This window comes from Dermacentor albipictus, chromosome 7 (genome assembly GCF_038994185.2).
Source record: "Dermacentor albipictus isolate Rhodes 1998 colony chromosome 7, USDA_Dalb.pri_finalv2, whole genome shotgun sequence".
Taxonomy (NCBI): domain Eukaryota; kingdom Metazoa; phylum Arthropoda; class Arachnida; order Ixodida; family Ixodidae; genus Dermacentor; species Dermacentor albipictus.
Window position 1 is genome coordinate 89,518,001 of NC_091827.1, and position 24,660 is coordinate 89,542,660.

Genomic DNA, 24,660 nt, shown 5'->3' on the forward strand with positions numbered 1-24,660 from the left:
TACTGCCACGAATATTTAAAGATGGACATAAAATCAAATTGGAAGAAAAAAATATTCGAGAACAGCCTAAGATATGCGAATTTCGTATCATTTCTTTTGGAAGGCTTCATACGCATTGGTAGATTTCCTTGGCTTTTTTTTTGTGACACGCCGGACTTGATCAGACACACAATTTTAGTGAAGTAGGTATTCTTTGTATTGCACTTCATGAACGTTTCATGGAGGATGTGCAATGATGTTCTACGGCCTCAAGTGCGCACTATTTATCGCAGGTTTATATAGTTGTGTAATAGCAGGAACATAACTGCTACAGTACCTTTATTTTTTAGTGCCTTGTTTTAGCCACAGGCCCAACACAGCTGAAAACACTCATTCTTAGAATCCTACGCAGGCCACTGGTAAGTCTGTCCACTTCGCTAGCGTACATCTGATTCGCGGCGTGTCGGAGGGATGTGTCGACGTCTCCATTGAAGGATTTCGCTTCCACAATGGGAGAGCCGATGGTACTCAGATCAACCTCATCGGCACAGAGCCGAACACTGCCTTTTCGTGGGCTTCGGCGGAGAACGAATAGAACGGTGACATCCACGTCCTCTACTGTGGCATCAAAAGCACCGCTCAGTTCTGTGGAAAAAGAAGAGAATGTAAAATTATAAAGAGCACAACGCTGACGTATGCGTAATTTCTATGTAATATTAGTTAATGGCTTCACCTCCGAAATCCATACGTCATACGTGCTCTGGAAGTTGTAGACGGGAAACTGTAACTTCTACAACACTAAATGACCAAACAGTAAGTACGGTCTGCCAAGAATAATATGCCTTTGTGATATGGCTTGCTCGGAGAAAAGCACGTTACCCTTCAATGTCCCCATTTCCAAATAAAGAGTACCACAGTATTACGCAATTTTAACACACCCTTTGAAATTTATGTGAAGTGATTAGGCCAGTTTAGTCCATCACGGTGAGGTCACTCACAAAATTGTTACCACATGCACCGTGTACTTGCACGAAATACTCATATTTATGTACCGCACAGCTCACATCCATAATGTGAAGCAGTGTTCATGTTTATTGACTACACAGTTCACAGGCTGTGCATATATGCAAAGTACAGTGTATGCAAATGCACTCTGTGAAGTGACGGCAGCAATAGGTAGCTTTAGAAAAGGGGCCCAAAACGTTTTGAGGCCCCAAGAAAATAGCGTTGAAGCTACTGCGCATGCGCGAGACGCAAATTGCGTTTGGTTTTGAGTTGGGAACGCTATTTCACCGAATTAGCGGCAGCCCAAATAGCTGCCCCAAAAGCTTTGCGTCAGCAAACATCGCGGTACCCATCGAAGCGATGGCTTTAACCTAGCACCAAACTGGCTTCGATTCATCCTAACACGTGAGTTCGCAAGGTAGAAGTGACTGCGGTTATCACTTTCTGTCAGCTAGCGTGTGTTATGAAGAATGATTCATTAGACGCCGCCGATTCCGAATTCGATTGTGGATTTTATGGCTCGAAGGCCTAACACAGCTAATCTTAGCTGGTCAGGGCACGTAAAGTTGGTTTGCTCAAAACTAAGCGCAACCAATTATTTGTTGCTTACAGAATAACCTCTAAATTGTAATTAAACGCGAATACACGCAAGTCAAAATTACTATTCTTATCATAAAATGGTATATTTTATAACATTATTTCTAATAACTTTTCTTTGACGCCGTAGTGGTGCTGTCAGCTCAAGACGATATCCGCAAACGCAAAGCCCTATTCTAAAGCTCTTCACTCCTGCATGCCCCAATACTAACACCCGCAAAGCTCTTTGCGGCCCCAAACTATTGGGGCCCATATTCTAAACCTCTCTAATGATGCCACGGTAATGAAGACTATGTTCGGTGTTTATCGATGGAAGCATGTTGAGCAGAGCTGTACGTACGCAGAAAAAAGTACGACGCCAAAGGCAGTTGGAAGGTTGACGATTATTCGCTCGTTTCATTCTTGCTTCTGCAATCTATAGTAGAAACTGGCACGCGTACACGTGCCCTGAAGTTCTAGAACTTAGTAAACTTTTCTCCTATATTAGCGCGCGTGCAACGTCGTTCTTTAGGTGGCTGTCTTGAATGGAAAGCTCCCAGCATAAAGCAGCGTTCATTAAAGCGAGGTGGACGGCCTGCACTTTGATTAAAGTATGGCACTCGATATCAGGCGAGCATTCTGGACTCACCATGCACGGTCCGAACTCTCGGGCAATGTTTGAAGTAACAATGACGCGTGATTGCGTGGGACGTGGTTCTTGTCTCGACAATAAACTACAGTGCTCTGCGTACCTTGATGATATGTCGTTTTTAATGGAGCAAGGACCAGTTATGGGCAAAAAGCACCATGACAAATGGTAATTTTACAGATGTGTTGTGAATGGCGTGGAAAGTGAATTAATCATAGTAGATGTGACACGGCTGCATAAGGGCCTAAAGATTGTCGCTGTAGATGGCGTAAAATATATGGGTACTAAAATCATGACGCTGATTAGTTAGGGATGTGAACGATGGCAATTGTGTTTTGGTAAAAACATACGAAAACGAAACAACGGTTACACTAGAGCATGAAGGCGGTCCTCGGATACAAGGGCTGTTAATTCCAATGTTAAAATGTCTTGGCCAAATTATTTTCAGGGTGTTGGTTTCGGCTAAGAAACCTAGGACTAAGAAATCTAGGAAAAATGCAGGGTGACGAGGTATCTCTACCCGATATGCAGAATGGAAATACCCTTCATCTCTGTTTCTATTGCAGGTCACTGGATAAGAGCAGGGAGGACTGTCAGGTTATCGCTGCATCTAATACCAAAAGTCGGAGAATACTCTCCCTCCCCCCAGTCGAGACGTAGGAGTGAGTACCGTAAGTGTGTCCTATTCTTAGCCGGCTAAGAAGTACTTCCTTGTACCGTGCTGTTTTCTCACTTATCCAATTCCCCAGTTTCGGTTTTATAATGTGTAGCTTATTCAATGTTTGTGTATACCACTCTCCTTGCCAATGACTCCTCAGTTTACGATGTAGAAAAAACTTCAGGCCTGTGGCAGGTATGGGGACATTACCATCTGTGTCGTCAAAACTCACTGACGTAGCGTTTTCGACAGCAGCTACGTCGCCTTTTATACCTTTATGGCATGGTACCCAGCATAAGACAATCACTGGGGTGCACAAATATGCGAGCACAACAAGCTATAAAGCTCATTTAAAACGGAATTCTTGTGTTTTTGTAAGCTAATTAGGGCTCTCACGACACTTAATGAGTCTGTGAGGACAACAGCCTTAACGACATATTTGAGCCTTATGTGTTTAATAGCCGGAAGTATAGCGTATGCTTCTGCTGTAAAGATACTGGTGTGTGGGTTTAGTGCCCCATATACTGAAAATGAGGGTCCGAGAGCTGCGTAAGTAACGCCAGCAGGAGACTGAAGCGTCTGTGTGAAATTCATCACAGGAATACTCGTATTTAAGTTCAAGAAAATGTGATTGTATGTGAGCCTCAGGTGCTAGTTTCGATTGTTCTAAGAGATGTCACATTGGATAGTTTGCCACTCCGAAGGTGGTGGAAGTGGAGTAGGAGCCATTAAGGCACTCTCTAAAACAGGGACTTCTGCTTTTTTTTTTTCTGAGAGTGCTTCCAGCCGGAGGGACAGAGGAGGCTGGATACCTGGGCGGTTACGGAACAGCCTTGCCATGGAGGAGTCGTGAATCATTGAATGACATGGATGATCCACAGCTGATTTTACCTTCAAGGCGTACAAAAACCTTAAATATGTCCCTTGGTACTATAGAGACCATTCATTAGATTCGACGTAAAGGCTTTACACAGGACTAGTTCTAAAGGCGCCTGTTGCAAGGCGGATGCCTAAGTGGTGGACAGGATCTAGCATTTTCAGAGTACTAGGTCCAGCAGAATAACAGACTATGGCTCCATAGTCAATGTGTGTTAATATTACACTTTTGTACAACTTCCTAAGGCATCTCATGTCGCTTCCCCAAGCTGTGCGTGACAATAGCCTTAGCAGATTCATAGTCTTGACAACGCACTTTGCCTTAAGATACTTCAGGCATGGCACAAAAGTTAGCTTACTGTCTAAAAAGATCCCTAAAAATGTGTGTTCACAGCTCACAGATAACCGTTCGCTGCTGAGATCTATTACGGGGTCCGCCAGTATACCACTGTTAGAGAACAGGACGCACGTACTTTTTAACGCGACAGCGTTAAGGAGCTCGTGTCGCAGAAAAGCCGGTGTCGTCGGCGTCGGTGGTGTTAGCCGTGAGCGATGAATCCCAGCAGGCAATTCATGAATAAAAAACAACTTGCAAGATGGGCTGGGTGGGAATCGAACCAGGGTCTCCGGAGTGTGAGACGGAGGCGTTACCACTCAGCCACGAGTTTCTTTTTTTATTTATTGCCGGTCTTCGACGTTCATAAGACCATACAGTTAGCCGACACTTATGTATCACAAATTCCAACCACTGGAGGAGAAGGAAAAACTAATCAACGGAAGGTACGTAAAGAAAGAAACCGTACAATAGAGCCGTCTGTCCATATTGCACCGGCGTTGTCTAACTAAAATTCCTTCATGGCTGTCAGGGGTTCTAGCCTCGACAGCCAATCCGGTACACATTCTTCTATTTTCTGCATTTCAATAAATCGCGACATACGTTCGTTGAAGTAAACACGTGCTGGCCTAGCGTCAGGATCGCAATAGTACCATGCCATACGATCCCGCCATATACAGTGTAGAGCATTCAACATAACAAAGTCATAGGGAACCCCGTCGTCATCTTTAATGGCCAGATACCTAATACCTTGGGGGTACACCGGTAGCTCTTTTTTCAGGGTTCGCTTTAAGACGTCCCAGAAGAAAACTGCCGCCCAGCAATGTAGGAAAACGTGATCTATATTTTCGGGCTTCTTGCATATCAAGCAGTGCGACCCCCAAGGTACGAGACAACCCCTTTCCTCCAGAAACGTCTTCACGGAGAGCGTTCCTGTGTGTAGCTTAAAGAAGAAGGTCTTTACACCTGGTGGCACCTGCATGCGTTTTACTCGTTGAAGTACGTCTTGTCCTGGCCCTCCACTGTATATGGCTCTGTATAAGGGCACTGGGAACACAATGTCGCATACATCTTTATACAATATTTTCCTTTTCACTTCACAAAGGTAATCATATGTAAAACGAACAGAAAGGAAGCGTACACTGTCGACCACTTCCTTGAAATATCCACGCAGCGTTCCCGTCATGCTTGCCGTGCTGACAACATGTGCCGGCAAAGCGTTACTGAACCTTAGCTGACATACGGCGCGCAGAAAAGGATCGCGCACATCGCGAAAAAACAAAAATCGGTTTACAACTTGACGAACAAAATATGCGCCAGGCCCACACCCCCATCCTTCACTCTTTTGAACTAATTTGTTCGGCTGCACCGTTCCCATGTTGATCCCCAGATGAAAACCGCAAACACTCTGTGCAGCCTTTGCACATTTACTCTAGAACAATACAGTGTTTGCAAGACGTAATATAACTTAGTAATAAAAAACATGTTACAAACTGTCGCTCTTGCAAACACGGACAGGTTATTACCTTTCCATTTATCTACTTTTTCTGTCAGTTCTTTGGTTTGGTTCCTCCAGTATTCGTCGCTGCTATTGTACCTGTCTAGGGGAACACCCAGATACCTTGTCGGAGTTTTCACCCAGTTCACGTTCGCAAAATAGTCGGGTGCAGAAAAGCTGTCCCCGTGCCACAGCCCTAGCGATTTGCCCCAGTTTATTCTGCTACCCGTTACGGCACAGAAATGTTTAACTAGAGATGTTGTTTCCATTACACTCGGTTTGTCAGTGCAACACACTGCAATGTCATCTGCATATGCAAGCAACTTCACTTCTGTCCCTGCCAATCTGAAACCCCGTATTCCATCATTTTAATTAATTGCTACACACATTGCTTCTACGTAGATAGCAAATAACAGCGGGCTGAGGGGACAGCCTTGGCGCACTGAACGCATGATGTTAATGGGGGCCCCAGAGACTTGTTAACAATTAATCTTGTTGTGCAGTTCTGGTACGCCAAGGCCACGCCCTCAGTGATGATGGAACCGACATTAACATGATATAAGATGGCAAACAAAATAACGTGTGCGACACAATCGAACACTTTCTCTAGGTCGAGTTGAACTGCAACACCGCCTCCGGTGACGTCACAGCACTCGAGCACACATCGCATCTTATGAATGTTTGAAAAAAATGATCGCCCTTTGATGCCACAAGTTTGATGGTGTGCGACTATTTCCTTGATGACGGCTTGAAGCCTGCTAACTAAAACCTTCATAAATATTTTATAATCGACGTTTGTTAGTGAAATCGGTCTGTGGGATGACACAAATCTGAGGTTATCTATTTGATCGCTCTTCGGTATTAAAATGGTGTGCGTTTTTCCAAAGGAAGGTGGTAACAATTTCCTTTCGTATGCGTCGTTAAATACATGTGCAAGCAAAGGCGCCAGTTCTCTTTTAAAAGCTTTATATAGACCCGCGCTGAGTCCATCAGGTCCCGGTGATTTACCGAAGTTCAAATCGTCGATTGCCTTTTCGACTTCGCTCTCCATTATTTTAACCTCCAATAGCTTTTTTACGTCATCCCTCAAACGTGGCATGCGATGCAGAAAACCTGCTTTAAAACCCTCAACATTCGCTTCCCGAAATGCAAAAAGCGACTGGTAGTACTCAAAGAAGGCTTGACGAATGCTATCACTGTCTTCAACAACATTCCCGTTCACTAAAATCTGGTCGACATGCTTTCTTCGTCCATACGCCTTCTCCAAGCCGAGCGCCCTTTTTATGGGCGTCTCCCCTGGCGCTAGTGCGTCTGCTCGTGCTCGCACTATGGCACCTTGATATCGTTCCTTGTCAAAAAGTTGAAGTTTTTCTTTGACGTTTCGCACATCGTCTTTGTACGCACCAGGCGCTCTGCACTCAAGCGTTAGCAGCTGGCCAAGCAGTGTTCTTAAACCCTTTTCTTTCATTTCCTTCTCGAATTGTTTACAACTGGATCTTTCTCTCGCTTTTAACCTTTTGTTTAAAACATTCCCACTTCTCGACGATTGTTCCCGCAGCATCACATTGAACTTCATTAACCGCATCCCGTACTAGTAAGAAGGGCTGGTCATTCAGTAACAAGGCATTCATTTTCCACTTTAGTTTTCCAGTTAAATACATGTCTCCTTTTCATTATACCTACGTTACATTTCACTAGGCAGTGATCTTAAAACGACACTGGTACTACACAGTAACCGTGGCATCTTGGAATCGTATCCAATAAAATGTACATTCGGTCCAAACGCGCATGGCTGCTGCCCTAAAAACGTGTAAATGTCACTTGACGCCCCCTTTCCAGACATTCATAAACATAATCGAGTTCATTTTCATTAATTAAATTTGATAACACTTCACTGCTTCGGTCACGCACGCCTGCAATATTGACTCTGTCTCCAGCACTCAACGCAGAATTAAAGTCACCTAACAGCACCACGCGCATGTTACAACATACATATTGTGTAAGGTTCGAAAAAAAACGGACGCGCTCATCTACTGAATTCGGCGCATATACGCATATGACGCGGAACTCAGCATCACACATAACAATATCACAGAGAACAATCCTTCCTGACTGACACGAAAAAGTACTTTGAATCTGCAGTCCAGGCAGCTTTTTCACAAGAAGAACGCACCCTCCAGCCGTGCCTACCGCATGGCTAACCACCACAAAATACCTAGTCGTTAAACGTCGCACCATGCTCCCGGTCTCCTCCTCTCCTTCAACCTTAGTTTCTTGGACGGCTAGTACGTCTATGTCGTGGTCAGTGACTAAACGTAGGACCTGACTTTGCCTACGACTAGCCGCCAGCCTTCTCACGTTTAATGTGGCAATCCTAAGGGACGGTATTTGAGCCATCTTGATCTAAAAGAAGAGTAAAGTAGGCCCGGAGCATGGTGCTTACCGTTCACGACTAGCCCTGGCTAGCCGCCTCCGGGACCTCCCGGTTTGTTGGTGTCCTTAGACGTGGCCGCTTTGTCGGCAGGCTTCCTTTCAGGTGGTACATTGGGCTTTGGCTTGTAGCCCATCCGCCTCCCATGAGGCGTCTTCGTCGGCGGTCCCTCACTGGTGCTGGGTGCCCGATCCTCGCGGTCCTTCGTCTGGTCGTGGGTGCGCTTGACGGAGGCAGCAAGAGCCCCAGTACGGTCGTCGTCGGAGACGCCCTCGTCCTGCTGCATTGCGGTCGCGTCGTCAGTTGCGTCTTCACTGACGCTTCCCGTCGCCTGCCCCTGGGTCGTAGCATCCCGTTCCGCCCTACTCGGTTTCTGGGTAGCCTCAGCCGCGTTGCCGTCCACCTCCAGAGTCGTCGTCCCACTACTTGTCTCTGTCGACACCATGTCACCGGTTCCTTTAGCCGCGTCCTCCGCCTCGGCCACGTCCATGAGGTGCTCTGCCGCAACATCATTCGCTGGTGGGCCGGTCACAGTGGCATAGGACTTCACGCATTCAGCGTCGACGTGGCCGAAACGTCTGTACCGGGTACAACGCGGTACTCTGCACTCACGGCGGACGTGTCCCGTGCCGTGGCAGCGCAGGCACTGCATCGGTCGACCTGGAACGACGACCAAGGCTAACTCTCCACCGACGCGGATCTGATGGGGGAGGTCTTCCACCTTCATGCTGGCCTTCAGCTTGAGAAGGACGGTCCTGGTGGTTGAGGTCTTGGTTCCCATGCCTTCAACGCGCCACCGTTACCGGCTCACCTCCTCCACCTTGCCGAAAGCCGCGAAAGCCGTCCCGACGTCCTCGTCGGCAACGCCGTAGAGCAGCCAGTGAAGCCTAAGCTTCACCTGTTGGTCCTGCAGGTCAATGATGAGGCACCGTCGTCGCTTCACTTGAAGTTCCTTCAGGGCAAGCAGCCTTTTCGTTGCAGTTGCATTGCAGAGGGTCACTTCCCAGACGTGATTGATTTGGTACGCCCCTATGCATACCACATCCGGCAGCAGGGCCGTCGGCAGAAGGGCATCTCTGAAATCCTCCACCTTGTACGGCCTCGCACGTACATCACCGTGCAAAAAGACGGTGTTAATCACCAGTTGTCCTTTAGGCAGCTGCGGCAAAATAAAAGCGTAATCCTTATCATCGTTGAGCCTGTTCCCGCGGCCAAAAGTGGCCGCTGTCGCTGCTCCACTGGAGCCCATGATTCTGCTGACCGCTCAGCTCGGCAGCCGGAAGCAGAATGACTCAGCCACGAGTTCGATGCTTCAAAGCGGTACAAAAGCGCCTCTAGTGAATGCGGTGTTGCCTTAGAAAGGAGCTGTTTGTAAGGCTCAGGCGTGTGTCGCTTGCTCAGGCGCACATTTCGTTGCCGCGCCGAACGCTCCGTTGCTCGACGCTCACCGCGTCCGATGCGGGGCGCGTAGTCGCTACGCCATAGCCCAATGTCTTACACCCCTTGGCGGGTCGACGGGAACGCTGTCGCGTTCCACTCTTGAAGGCGAAGCTTAAGCGTCCTCCAATTTTTTGAGTGTTTATCTTAAAACCGTTTGGTCCGCCCACTTGGACAATTTATTTATGCAAACCTTTACTTGTCGCTCGCAGATACTTAGATTACATCATTTGAAACCTATCTGGATGTCATCCACATATACAGAATCAAACATAGTACGTGGTATAGCAGTCTGAATCGAGTTCATTTTGACAATAAAAAGAGTGCAGCTCAGCACACCTCCTTGTGGAACACCAGCTTCCTGCTTAAATGGACGAGACAGAACGCTACCAACTCTAACACGAAATGTGCTATTGGAGAGGTAACTCTGAATCACATTCAGCAAGTTGCCTCGATTTCCCATTTCAGACAGATCACGGAGGATTCCAAAGCATCAGCTTGTGTCGTATGCCTTCTCTATATCTAAAGATACTTACAAGAAAAGGTGTTTGTGGACAAAGGCATCACAGATATTTGTCTCGATGCGGATAAGATGATCTACTGTGAGTATACCCTCCCTAAAACTGCACTGTAAGGGATCGAGTATCGTGTTGCTTTCAAAAAAATGAATGAGGTGACGGTTAATCCTTTTCTCAAATAGTTTGCCTAGACAACTTGTCAGAGCTATAGGCCTATAACTGTTGGGTGGGGAAGGGTCCTTTCCCTCTTTGAGAATAGGTATTACGATGGCTTATTTCCAGACCGAAGGAATGTAGCCTGCAGAAAACATGGAATTGAAGAGTGACAGTAGTGTTTTTTGGGTGTAGGGGTGTAAGTGTCTGTTCATCTCATACATATTCTGTCACTTCCTAGAGCAGACTTGTTGCAGCAGTTCAGTGAGGCCTGGAACTCAGCCATTTTAAATGGACCGTTGTATACTTCATTGGATGTGCTTTTCCGACCCAAACGCCGCTGTTCTACTATTCGCTGGTATTTTAGGATCTATCTGTGTAATTAGATGTACTATAAATGGGCTCGAGATGTGCTCCTAGACAGTCTGCCTGATCCTAAAGAGTGTCTCCTTGTGTATTTACTAAAGGTACAGGATCAGTTTCGCGGCCTTTTATTTTGTTCACCCTGTTCCAGGCTATTCGTTCATGCTGCTTATGGTATAAACTTTTTTAAAACAGGGTTGAAGTGCCTCAGACAGGCTGGCCAACGTTTCGATAGGTGGACCTATCTTCGTCAAAGGCGGCCTCGTCATCCTCGGCGTGTTAGTTTTAAAGGGTTAGTGCAGTGACGTCACGTGCGGGTGTTGTCGCTGGCGGCTGGTTTTAAAGAGAGAGATTACAAGAGGGAACAGGCGTTGTCGTCCGACGTCTGTGAGCCTCATTTTCAAGACGAAGGGACAAGAGCGTGAGAGTGGGCACGCGGGGAGGAAAGAAAAGAAATAGAAGCAGAAAAAAGGGGAAAAAAAGGGAAAAAAGCAGGGGGGAGCCAGGGCCGTACCAAGACACAACAAAGGGGGGGGGGTGAAAGAAAAAGAAAGAGAAAAATGAAATCTTTTAAGAAATACGGGGGCTTGGGAGCGTGTTGGGGATGTGAAAGGTTAGAAGGTATTCAGGGGAGTCGTTGGCGGCATGTTTTTGAGGCATTAGAACGGCCGGTCAAGCAATAGGTCGAGTAATTTTGAAATAGTTAAGGTGGCGGCGAGGAGTCTGCGGTGCAATGTGTGGGGTGACTGAAAGGCAGCGGCATGGTCTTTCAAGGGGCACTGCCCCACGCGCTTAACGTAGGTGTCGTTACGGCGGCATCCAGAAGGCGATACTCCGGGTTGAGGCGCCGAAAAAGGCATATTGACTTCGGAATGTGTTGTCGAGGGGGTTTAAAAAAAAAAGACTAAAAAAGGGGGCAGGGGGAAGGGGGGGGGCGAAATCGGTATAGCAAACAGGAGGGTGACGCATGCAGAAGCGGGCGCGGGCAAGTGTACATGGAAGAAGGGGATCGTACACTTGGTGTAGACGTAAAATCCTGAAAGAGTACATTAAATTGAGTAGTAGGCAGGAAATTTTTTTCCCTTTCTCCCCCTCTCCCTTTCCTTTCCCTTTTTCCTCCGAAATGAAAGAGTAGGTGAGGTTAAGAATTAAAGTTGGCTGGTGGCCTAATGTGTTTTCTGTATTGGTTGATGATATGAGAGTTTCAGATTTAAGTTACAGCTTTTAAAGATTCTAAGTTGCCGCGTGCCAAATTAATTCCTGTCGGGTGTAGGCAATTAAACTTGTGTATGAGGTATGATTCCGTGTACTTCCTTTCGCGAGGGGAACGGAAATTTGTTTGTAGTATATAGAGCCTTGCTTTGTCAAACACATGTCCATGTTCATTAAAGTGGCTGGCTACTGCTTTGGGTAAATTGTGTTTTGTGTCCGTGCGGTGACCATTGAGTCTTGTATTGATTTGTTGTCCGGTCTCACCTATGTATTGTTTGCTACAAGCGGCGCATTCTAGACAGTAGACTACATTGCTTGATGTGCAGGTAAAAGCCGAAGTTACCTTGTGTGTGTAATTCGACGCTGTACTTTTTACTGTAGTAGTGGATTGAATGTGTTTGCATGTAGAGCACCTGGGGCGACCACAGGGATTGGTTCCCAACTTCTTCTTTTTCTGTAGTTTGGCGTGCACAAGAACATCTTTAAAATTAGTGTTGCGTCTGTAGGCTACTCTGGGAGGGTTGGGAAAAATCTTCTTAAGTTTCTGGTTGCTGGTGAGAATCGGGTAGTATTTACTTAGGATGTTATTCACGTTTGGGAGTGCGTTTGAGAATTTAGTAGTAAGAAGAGGCGTTGTTGTTCTTGTGATCTTCGGGCGGGGCTTGAGGACCTCGGCTCGATCAAGTTTGGTTGCAGCGATGTAAGCTGTTTGAAGGTCACTGTTTGGGTGGTTCCTGTTTGATAGCGTTTCTTTAAGGTGATCGAGTCTATCTATGTAGTCTTGGTTTTCAACGCAAATGCGACGTAGTCGTGTGGCTTGGCCTTTAAAGATGCCTTGTTTGCAATGTCTGGGATGGTGGCTGGTATATTCTAGGTACTGTTGTTTATCGAAAGGTTTCCTATACAGCGTTGTCTTTAGTTCACCATTGTCAATGTATATTGTTGTGTCCAGAAAGTTTATGCGCTCAGTTGAGGATTCTGATGTGAATTTTATTGTTGGGTGAACAGAATTTAGAAAGGATACATATTTATCTAGACTGTCTTGGCCATGTCCCCAGATTATGAGTATGTCTCCCCAGATTATGAGTATGTCGTCTATGTATCGTAGGTATGTGTGGGGCTTGGTAGTGCAGCGCGATAGGAAATCTGTTTCTAGAATCCCCATAAATATGTTCGCGTAGGTTGGTGCAAAAGGCGTGCCCATGCTTGTACCATGTATCTGTAGGTAGTAACTCTCTTCAAATTCGAAGTAGTTATGTGTGAGAACTAATTCAAGGAGAGACAGGTAAACTTCAGTATAGTGTTGTGCACTGTGTTTAGACAGCGTTTGTTTTATCGAAGATAAACCATCAGGGATTGGAATGTTGGTGTACAGCGCCGTGACGTCTAGTGTTGCGAGAATTGTGTTGTGGGGTAGTGTGCCTTTAGTATTAATGTCTTCTATAATTCTCAGCAGGTGGGGCGTATCTTGTACAAATGACGGAAGTGTTTTCGGCAAGTTACCAAGGTAGTGGTTAAGGAATGTGGAGATGCTCTCTGTCGGGGTGTTGTTGTTTGATACTATCGGACGGCCTGGGATAATAGCAGTGTATAGTTCAGCGGATGGAATTTTATGAATTTTCGGAAGAAGGTAAAAACGTCCGGCAGTTTTGTTGCTTGGTTTAAGAAATTTGTATTCTGATGGTGTTATCAATTCATCAGCCAAAAGTGATTTCATCCTGTTGGTAATTGTCACTGTATAGGACAATGTCGGATCGTTATCTAGTTTGCGGTAATGTTCTGGGTTGTTTAGTTGTCTGTAAGCCTCATGCTTGTATTTTTCTATTGGCCAAATAACTATACTTCCACCCTTATCTGCTTTCTTAATAACAATGTCATTCCGGCAGCTCAGATTTCAAATGATATGACTCTCCGACGCAGTTATGTTTTTAGGTCGCTTAGATGTCTTGGATTGGCTTATAATTTCTTTAGTGATAGTTTTAAGGTATATGTCAAGTTCTATGGCTTGTTCTGGTTCGGGAGTCCAAGTGGATTGGGCTCTAAGTGGTGTCGTCCCGGTGTCTGGTGTGTCTGCAAAAAAGTATCGGATACGCATTCGTCGGGAGAATTCTGAGAGGTCCTTGTGAAGCTCGAATTCATTTATTGTGTTGTTCGTGGGGCAAACGTTTAAGCCCTTGCTGAGTACGGCTATTTCTTTTTGACTTAATGTTTTAGAAATGTCTATAACATTGGAGCGGTTTAGTTCTGTGGAAATTTCCTTACTGTCTGGTCCTTCTAAGCTCGAGGTCCCTCTTGTCTGGGTGTGGTGGCTGTTTGGCTGGAAGGTTGTTTTTTGATTAAAATTTGCTTTTTTCCTTTGTTTTTGAACCAATTTTCTAGATTGTTTTTCGCCGTAATGTTCTAAATCTCTCTTCTCATCTGGTGTCAGGGTTATGTTCCTAAGTTTGTGGTTAAAAGTTTCGATTTGCTCTCCGCAGTGTTCTTTGAGGATATTCAAAAGTGAAAGTGAGGCATTATGTAATGTTGTTTGCCAGTTTGCGCGATGGTGTGGTGGGAGTGTTCCTAGAGCTGGTACAGCCTTGAGTGTTAGGCCTTTAGGAATTATATTTTTCTCGGTGCAGCTTGTGTAGGTTTTCAGATGGGAGGTGTAGCTCACATGTTTTTTGGTAAGTTTTCTAGCCTGTAGGAATTCGGTGCTTCGTGGCATTGAGGAATTATTGATTTGCGATGTCTGTCATTTACTTGTCTTCTTGCGGGCAGATTTGCGTGGGGTGTTTTTCCGTTCGGCCGGTTTATTATCGTATGCCTGGCTTAATTCGATCTCGGTCTCTGTTTGAGTTTGTGTGTGTGCAGGCAGGCGTGTGGGGGTCTGTGTGTAGACTTCGGTGGTGGGTTTTCTGTTGTCTGTTGCCATTGTGTCTGTTTGCATGGTGGTTGATGTCATTTTTGGTGGTGTGTGTGCCTTCTGGTTCTTTTCACATTCCACTGTCTGTGTTCCAACTGTTCTTGTGTTGACTGTTTCACTTGTGCAGTGGCTTGCTTCACATTCCACTGTCTGTATTCCCTGTGTCCTCGAAGTGACTGTCACAGTTGTGTTGTTCGCGGTTGCACGTTCCGCAGAGTTGGTGGAGGTGGTATTTGAGGTGGAATTTAAAAGAGTTTTTCTGTACTTGTCCTTAATAAAGGACTTGATGTATTGGGAAACTAGCTCTATTCCACTGCGGTTCAAGTGGAAGCCATCCCAAGCTAGGTGTTCGTGTGGTGCTCGTGTGGTGCTTAAGACAACTAAAGACAACGCTGTATAGGAAACCTGAAACCTTTCGACAAACAACAGTACCTAGAATATACCAGCCACCATCCCAGACATTGCAAACAAGGCATCTTTAAAGGCCAAGCCACACGACTACGTCGCATTTGCGTTGAAAACCAAGACTACATAGATAGACTCGATCACCTTAAAGAAACGCTATCAAACAGGAACCACCCAAACAGTGACCTTCAAACAGCTTACATCGCTGCAACCAAACTTGATCGAGCCGAGGTCCTCAAGCCCCGCCCGAAGATCACAAGAACAACAACGCCTCTTCTTACTACTAAATTCTCAAACGCACTCCCAAACGTGAATAACATCCTAAGTAAATACTACCCGATTCTCACCAGCAACCAGAAACTTAAGAAGATTTTTCCCGACCCTCCCAGAGTAGCCTACAGACGCAACACTAATTTTAAAGATGTTCTTGTGCACGCCAAACTACAGAAAAAGAAGAAGTTGGGAACCAATCCCTGTGGTCGCCCCTGGTGCTCTACATGCAAACACATTCAATCCACTACTATAGTAAAAAGTACAGCGTCGAATTACACACACAAGGTAACTTCGGCTTTTACCTGCACATCAAGCAATGTAGTCTACTGTCTAGAATGCGCCGCTTGTAGCAAACAATACATAGGTGAGACCGGACAACAAATCAATACAAGACTCAATGGTCACCGCGCGGACACAAAACACAATTTACCCAAAGCAGTAGCCAGCCACTTTAATGAACATGGACATGTGTTTGACAAAGCAAGGCTCTATATACTACAAACAAATTTCCGTTCCCCTCGCGAAAGGAAGTACACGGAATCATACCTCATACACAAGTTTAATTGCCTACACCCGACAGGAATTAATTTGGCACGCGGCAACTTAGAATCTTTAAAAGCTGTAACTTAAATCTGAAACTCTCATATCATCAACCAATACAGAAAACACATTAGGCCACCAGCCAACTTTAATTCTTAACCTCACCTACTCTTTCATTTCGGAGGAAAAAGGGAAAGGAAAGGGAGAGGGGGAGAAAGGGAAAAAAATTTCCTGCCTACTACTCAATTTAATGTACTCTTTCAGGATTTTACGTCTACACCAAGTGTACGATCCCCTTCTTCCATGTACACTTGCCCGCGCCCGCTTCTGCATGCGTCACCCTCCTGTTTGCTATACCGATTTCGCCTCCCCCCCTTCCCCCTGCCCCCTTTTTTAGTCTTTTTTTTTAAACCCCCTCGACAACACATTCCGAAGTCAATATGCCTTTTTCGGCGCCTCAACCCGGAGTATCGCCTTCTGGATGCCGCCGTAACGACACCTACGTTAAGCGCGTGGGGCAGTGCCCCTTGAAAGACCATGCCGCTGCCTTTCAGTCACCCCACACATTGCACCGCAGACTCCTCGCCGCCACCTTAACTATTTCAAAATTACTCGACCTATTGCTTGACCGGCCGTTCTAATGCCTCAAAAACATGCCGCCAACGACTCCCCTGAATACCTCCTAACCTTTCACATCCCCAACACGCTCCCAAGCCCCCGTATTTCTTAAAAGATTTCATTTTTCTCTTTCTTTTTCTTTCACCCCCCCCCCCCTTTGTTGTGTCTTGGTACGGCCCTGGCTCCCCCCTGCTTTTTTCCCCTTTTTTCCCCCTTTTTTCTGCTTATATTTCTTTTCTTTCCTCCCCGCGTGCCCACTCTCACGCTCTTGTCCCTTCGTCTTGAGAATGAGGCTCATAGACGTGGGACGACAACGCCTGTTCCCTCTTGTAATCTCTCTCTTTAAAACCAGCCGCCAGCGACAACACCCGCACGTGACGTCACTGCACTAACCCTTTAAAACTAACACGCCGAGGATGACGAGGCCGCCTTTGACGAAGATAGGTCCACCTATCGAAACGTTGGCCAGCCTGTCTGAGGCACTTCAACCCTGTTTTAAAAAAAGTTTATACCACAGTGTGCCATTCCATCTGCCAACCCCTTTCTTGTTTTTGGATGCTGCTTATGTAGTTTTTCTAAATTTCCCGTTTAGCGCAGCGGCGCGTTCATCAACCTTTCGACTTGATCGCCTTCAAATTAATTAGGTTGTCTGTGGTTGGGTAGTTAGGAGGCGATTCCAAGACTTGTTTTGCTTTTTCCTGGCGTCGCTTCACTCCTCATTCCACCGTGGAATACGTCGTTTCGAGAACAACCTATTTGTTTGGGGGATACATACTGATGCAGCATGAATAATGAACGCTGTTATGTATGCTACTGCATCGTCCAGGCTAAGTTCACAGATATCATTCCAGGGCAGCTGTGTTAGTTCGCGAAACTTTGATCGGTCGGCTGAATCAAGTGCCATCGAGTAACATGTGCAGGACACTCGCTTTGTTTTTTAAGGTTTAGAACGGTGAGGAAGTGATCACTTCCATATTAGTTATTAATGACATCTCACTCTAGATATGGCACAATTGTACTAGGCGCTATGCTTAGGTCTATCGAAGAAAATCTTTTGTGCGCAGAGCTGTAAAATGTTGGCTTTTTCTTGTTAAGAAAGTAGGAACTTGAAGAGAATAGGATGCTTTCTCTACGCCATCCTCTCACATCGCAGCGAGAGTCACCCTACAGTGTGCTATGCGCGTTTATATCACCGACGACTACGTAAAAGTGATGGAGCTCATCAGTAAAGCTTTGAAAGGGTGCGCTAGAGTTGATAACTTGGGGGGTAGTATACATACGTGATGCTAACTAGTTTATTGAATAGCACTGCTCCGATAGCAACTGCCTCAAGAGGAGTTCGGAGTCTCAGTTGCCGACAAGCAACGCATCTGTCGACTATCATTGCTACCCAGCCAGACGATGCAACAGCATCATCTTGGTCTTTCCGGAAAATAGCGTATTACCTGAGAAAGTTTGTTTGCTTAGATTTGCGATGTGTCTCCTGAACACACTGCACCTTTTGATTGTACTTGTCGAAGAGTTGCGCGATATTATCAAGGTTGTGGTTCAGACCTCTCACGCTCCAGTGAAATATTTGCGTGTCCATACTGTTTGTACTTATGTGCTGTGTCTCAAGAGGAGTCAGTTGGCTTATGGAGCCTTTCCTGGCCCCGTAAACCGGGCTTTGTCTTTCTTGGAGTGGTCACCAGATGTGCGCCACTCCCAATACGCTGTATGCGCCGCCTGGTTTGTACGTATGTCCATCGACTCCTGGGAGCCGCTGGACTTCCGCTCACTAGAGCTGGGTGTTGTCAAGGTAGGCCTTGCCTCGAAAGGCAGAGCCTTGGAGGCCACCAACCCCGAGGTTGATGGGCCCTTCTTTAGAGATGGCGCATCAGTGCTCACTGCTGTCGCCTGGGGGGAGGTCTTGGTGCACTGCCGCTGCAACGCTCTTTGTGGGTCGGGCTGATGCCCCAGTCTGTTGCGGTGTCGCCCTCCTACGCGCCGCACCAGCATACCCTGCTGCAGTATGGCGGAAAGAAATATGCTTTCGCACTTCTTGAAAAGAAATGTTCTCCTTGATCTTTAGTGTAATTATTTCCTTTTGCTTCTTCCAAGAAGGGCATGACCGACAGTATGCAGGGTGGTCACCCTCGCAGTTTGCGCAGCGGTGTGCCTAAGTACAACTATCGGCAGGATGTTCGTGTGACGCGCACTTTACATGTCGTACGGCCCCGGCAGCTCTGAGAGCCGTGACGAAATCGCTGGCACTTAAAGCAGCGGCGCGTGTTCGCAATGTAGGGTTTAAGTTTGATTTTCACATAGCCTGTTTCAATATACTCTGGTAAAGTGCTTGTGCAGAATGTCAAAATTAGTTGTTTAGTGGGGATGTCTTTGTCATCCCGCCTGATCTTTATTGTTTGGAAATTTGTCACGTGCTGTTCCTTCCAGCCTTCAAGCAGCTCGGTTTCGCTCACGTCCAGAAGATCGTGTTGGGATACTACTCCGCGTGTACCGTTCAATGAACGATGCAGGTTTATCCAGATGGGGGTGCTATTAATTTCAACAAGTCCATATAGTTTCTCGTACTGTTTCTTGTCACTAACTTCGAGCAACAGATTACCGCTGGCCATTCTCATGACCTTGTAGCCGGGACCTAGTTTCTGAGTAAGACATTTTGTGACAACAAATGGTGATAGAGTTCTTGCAGTTTTTTCAGGGTTTTCACAACTTAAGGCATGATACTTTGGATACATTTCTTTGATCTGGTCAAAAAGTTTCAAGGAGTCATCCGCGCGCCCTCTCGTGGAAAGAGGGCGATCAGGGAGTCGAAGGAATTATGAAAAAGCCATCAAAATAAACATCACTTCGGTAGCTATGCCAGCCGCCCACCACCGAGCCCAACAAGGGGAGGGTACGAAGTCAAAAAGTAAAGAAGTTGCCAGCTGTACGTAGTCGCTATAACCCAATATAAGATACCCAAGGTTGGATAACTACACAAGGTTAGCCCTTGCCACCTGGAAACCTGGAAGTAAGAAGTAGTGAAGACAAGACAGGAAAGATTGAAACTGAGAGAGAAAGACGAAGATTGAAGAGAAGGGCAGGAAAAGGCGACTGCTGGATTCCTCTAGGTGAGTAAGTCTGGAGGTGTCGTCTATGTGAAGCAGAGGCCAAGGAGGTGTGTTGCCTCCGCCGGGGGGCCTTAAAGGTCTAAACACCCAGCATCGGCTCAACCCCCAGGATCCCCATTTCCCCAGACAAAGCTAAGCCGTGCATGGCTACACGCGGGAGGGTCGAACCCTCCTGTGCTCGGGTACGTGGTGTCGCAACACACCAAACGCCTGCTGACGCAGACGCACCCGTGGGAGCTTCGTACCTTCAGCTTCGTTGTCACCGCAATCCCGGTCCGCGGGCGCTTTCCACCACAGGGTCGACAGAATTGCGGAAATCCGGTACTGGACTTCGATCGTGTCCTTCCGTCCGAAGCGGCAGTAGCGCAAGAACTTCTTGCCACGACCGAGCTGAGTCACGTTAAAGTGCCTGGCCATGGCATTAGCGTAGTCGTAACCACTCACTCTGCCAGTGACGCCGGGTAAGGCTATCTGCTGCAGGCCTTGCATCTGTGCAATTTGCAGCAATTCCATCACGGTCAGGTCGCTCACAGGAGGCCAAACTGCGAAGTGAAAGCAAGCTAGGTGACGAAAGTATGTTACGAGAAACTTATAGCTTACGAGCAACAGCTGAATGCAAGATACCGAACCAAGCAGGTCCTTGGAATGCGTAGATGAGGGTTATTGCGTGCTGATCGGTAACAAGGTGTTTGAGTGCGTCTTTTCATTTAACCTGCCCAATGTGAGAAGAAGAAACAAATTCGCTTTTCTCAGGCAGAAGCTCATTTTTTCAAGTCAACTTTTATGGGCATTGCGAAGATTGCAATATATACTGAAGGGTTATAGCAACACTACAACTGCTCCATGAATTCCAAATAGCTATAATACATTGCCGTAATCCTTACGTGCAACGTAATTTCAGCAGCCTACTAATTAATGAATATAAATGACCCCATGAAAAATCTACTTTTTCAATATGCTATAGATTCTTTCAGTCTTACTTGGACATACTGCAACCACCGAGAAAGCCATAGAGACGACGCATGCCGCTGTCTGGGGCGTACTTCGTCTGGTCATTCCTGGATAAAAGGATAAATTTTGAATAAAGATTACCATTACACTCACATGACATATATGCAGCACTTATTACAACAGGAGAAGTTCACTAAACTGGGGTGCAGTCGACACGATATCGGCACCAAATAACGAAATAAACAAGATAACTCCGCGTAGTCAAAATTGTGCATATTTCAGGCACTGCGGCAATCAATGTTACTGCGAAGCATTTTGCAGGTACCTGGCTATCTTGCAGTGTTTGGGTTTTCGCAAAGCGATACCAGGTGAACTAACGTCTTTAGGTAAACGGACTAGTTTTGTGTGTGGGTCGCGAGCGTATGTGTTCGTGACGACAGAATAACGACGACGAACCCGTTAAAGATGATCGTACTGCGGCAACGACAAAATTTCTACGTTGATAGTTTGTTGCGAGCTTGCAGCATGACAATTGTTGCTTTCTGCATAGGTAGTGGATGACCGTAAGCACGAGAAACACGGATTGTGACGTCAAGAGCGACTGCTGGTAATGTCATGCAAGCGTATTTACGTAAGGGAATGTTATGTGGTGTATGTGCAAGCGAAGATTGCATTTGTACTTTGGAGAGCAAATGTTAAAGCGTGAATAAATTACCAGTCGTGTTTGCTAGGTGGCTATGGTGTTAGGCTGCTATGCATGATGTCGCGGGATCGAATCCCAGACCACAGCGGCCGCAGTTCCAATGGGGCGAAATGAGAAAGCACCCTGGTACTTAAATTTGCGTGGTCGTTAAAGAACCCCTGCAGGTCTGAGTTATTCCGGATGTGCCACACGACGGCGTGCCTCATAAAAAATCTTGGCTTTGGCACAAAGGACCTCATAATTATTTTTTTAATGATTAAATACATGATCATGAAGTCGCTACAACGTGGCACAATTGATAAATAGCCTGTTACGATGAAAGTGGTGCGGCAAGCGTGCTGGTCCCGGAGATAACGCAGTCTAACACATTTCCTCAGAGGTTGAGCTATCACAAACAAAGCGAGGAAGTGGCACGGGGCGTACGTGCCGAGCGCTTCAAAGAGCTGCCTTGCTTCGCAACGAGAGAAGTAAGCGTGCGATCGTGGTCTCATTCAAAAAAATACACAAAAAAGCGATCGTGGCCTAATGGATAGAGAACAGCGCTGCTGGGCTTGATGACAGGGTTCGATTACACTATTGGTCACACATTATTTTCTTTTTAATAAAGCCAGGTGAGACAGAAACTACGTACAGGCGCTCCCAGAATAATTCGGAACGCAACACACGCGGCCGCTCGCTGGCGGAGCGCGCACGTGGAAAAAGTAGTACCACGGTCTGCGCGTGCGCGGTCTCCCTAGCGAGCAAGGTTGGATCCCTAGTGCATCTAGTTTGTGTTGCGTCGCTCCAAAACGGTAGCCCTAGGTGCCCCTTAACGTTTTGTCAAGGGGGGCTGGGCCGGAGGTGTCTGTGACAAGCTGTGTCTGCGCATGCACTCGCGGTGGGGCATAAACGCTGGTGTCTGCATTTCCGGGTACTTGGGCACCTTTTTTTTTCGTTTTTCGTGTGGGCCGTATTTATCATTTGCTCAAAATATTTATGGTAGATGACCGTGACTAGCGCTGACGAAGGGCGGTGTTTTCGTCTGATGCAACCGTGATGACATCGCCGGCTGGATTGCTAAAGGGATAAAAACATATTTAAACGGTGACAGTTACGTGAATTCCGCCCTATTCCAATGGAGGCAACATGCCGAAAAGAGTGCCGATGAATGTGCGGAGAAATATAATTAAGCTCAGTTCACAAGGTATACCTCAACGTGAGATATGCCGCCTCACAAGAATGTCTATAAGTGCGGTCAACCGAATAATCCAAGCATACAGGGATGAAAATGACCGACTCAAAGATGCAGCACGATCGAGACGACACCGATACACGTCGGAAGAGTCCAACCTTCTCATTGTTGCTGCAGCCTTTGCTGATCCTTTTCAGAGCGCCCGTCAGATCAATACAACCCTCAACCTGCAAGCCAGTGAGGAAACAATTAGAAGGCGTATGCGAGAGGCTGGTCTTCGTGGATTTGTCGTGGCACACAAGCCACAACTTACAGAGCGCCAAAAACGCCGGCGCCTTGAGTTTGGCCGGGCATATGAGCGCTGGACGACTGAAGAATGGAAGGAAGTCATATTTTCAGATGAATTGACATTTTCATCTAGATGGGATCAAGAGCGCCGCGTATCGAGACCATATACCTGCAGGAATTTTCATTTTCTTTCTGATCTTTTAAGCACAAGTTCTTCGGAAGCGCAAAAGGTATTTTATCTGAAAAGACCATTATCTGTTCCCTTCTTTTGGTGTAGATACGATCCTGGGTATGCTTCCGAGATCTACAGCAGCGGCCGCTGTACTGTCTCAACGTTTGGGGAGCCATTAGCAAAAAGGGCCTCGGTCCGCTAATCCGACTGTCCCCATCGTTCACCGCTGAAGCTTACTGCGAAATTCTGGACTGCCGTCTATTGCCATACGCTCTGGACGGATCATTTAAATGTGGCTGATACTTGTTCCAACAAGATCTGAGCCCGGTGCACACCGCCAGAGCTGTGGAAAAACTTCTTCAAGAACGTGGTGTTCGCGTTCTTGACTGGCCTCTGAAAGGTGCAGACTTCAATGTTATGGAGAACGTGTGGGGCACGATGAAGGAACGTTTATCCAAGCTGAATCTGGGAGGGGCCAGTGCCGACTAGCTCTGGCTCGCCATAACGCGCGAGTGGAAGCACCTTGGTGAGAGGAGGGACTTCGTAGATGCGCTCCACGAGTCAATTCCACGCCGCGTACAATCTGCGCTTCGCGTGGACGGCGCATTCGCGAGATATTGATAGCGGAACATGCCAACCGCTTTAGACGAAACAGTTACGTTTCGATTCTTTATTTTACTGTGAGAAAAATAAACTGAGTGTTCGCCCTGTTATTTAGATTTACTATGTTGTCCTTGCTATTCTTTTGCATTCAGCTCACACAGCCTACCCTTGATTGTCATTGTATATTTTCTCTGAGCGAAAGAAAATGAGTATGAAAAGGAATATCTTCGCCAACAAACGCCGACACGCGATCAATACGTAAGGGTACTCGCTACCAATGGTCCAGATTCCGTGATTGATTGGCGCACAATATATGCGAACCACGTAACGGGATGCGCCAATAAATGACTCCTGTGCGTGAAATTGGCTTTGATGAACGTACCGCGTTATTTCATTTTGGAAACTCGTTTATGGCCGCTATCGCAAACACACGTTAAAAGGAGTCATGTAATAGCGTAAATTGTGCTCGTATTACGAAGCTAGAAGTAACACGGATAGGAAGATATTTTACTAATAGCTAATACTTCGCAGGACAGGCTAACGCGGTGGAAAAATAATGCAGTGATGCCGTTGTAGCTAAGCCGCCTCACTAGCACGTAATCACGAAAAGCGTTGCTATATCCCAGAAGGGATGCAGACCATGGCGAGAATACGCTGCAAGGAATCCGGAAGCCTTTATTTGTATATTACGGTGCATGCATGCTCTGCTACAGACATTCATTCGCCCAGCCCCCATTGCACAATGCTAAAGGGCACCTAGCGCTACCTTCTTGGAGCAAGGCAACGCCAACCTAGATGCACTAGGGAGCGAAACTTGCTCGCTAGGGAGACCGAGCATGCGCAAATCTTGCCTGTATTTATCCGCCGGCGCGCTCCGCCGACGAGCAGCTACGTGTCCAGCGTTCCGAATTATTCTGGGAGGACCTGTACCTACCAACCTACACCAAATCGGCTAGAATGGGGCAAAGAATGCTTTGTATTAAAAACAATAATGGGTGTAACAGTTCAATAGACTTCTGAAACAGAGCAAAATCCGACGCCTTTAGCGCTATTTTGCTATCGCAGTGCTCACCTGGATAAAAATGGTTGAAGCGACTTTTTTTTTATCTGTCGATGGTTATTTGTTATTTGGCGTTGGCACGGATGTAAAATTTTAATTACGACATGCTTGATGACTAGCGCTACCCTGATGGGCTCCACCTCAATACGGTCAGTGTTAAATACTACTA

The 24,660-nt window shown here is 46.5% G+C and overlaps 1 protein-coding gene across 2 annotated transcripts in view; it reads right to left on the reverse strand.

Annotated features, from left to right (window-relative positions):
* Nucleotides 1-305: 305 nt before the first annotated feature.
* LOC135916784 (uncharacterized) overlaps nt 306-24,660 on the reverse strand; it is a 44,671-nt gene continuing 20,316 nt past the window's right edge. For both annotated transcript variants that reach the window (XM_065450237.2, XM_070521355.1), the window contains exons 2-4: nt 20,524-20,601; nt 19,789-20,085; nt 306-624 (exon numbers count right to left, since the gene is read on the reverse strand). In XM_065450237.2, the coding sequence (XP_065306309.2) occupies nt 326-624; nt 19,789-20,085; nt 20,524-20,599 (672 nt within the window). In that variant the 5' untranslated portion in view covers nt 20,600-20,601 and the 3' untranslated portion in view covers nt 306-325. The remainder of the gene's footprint in view (nt 625-19,788; nt 20,086-20,523; nt 20,602-24,660) is intronic.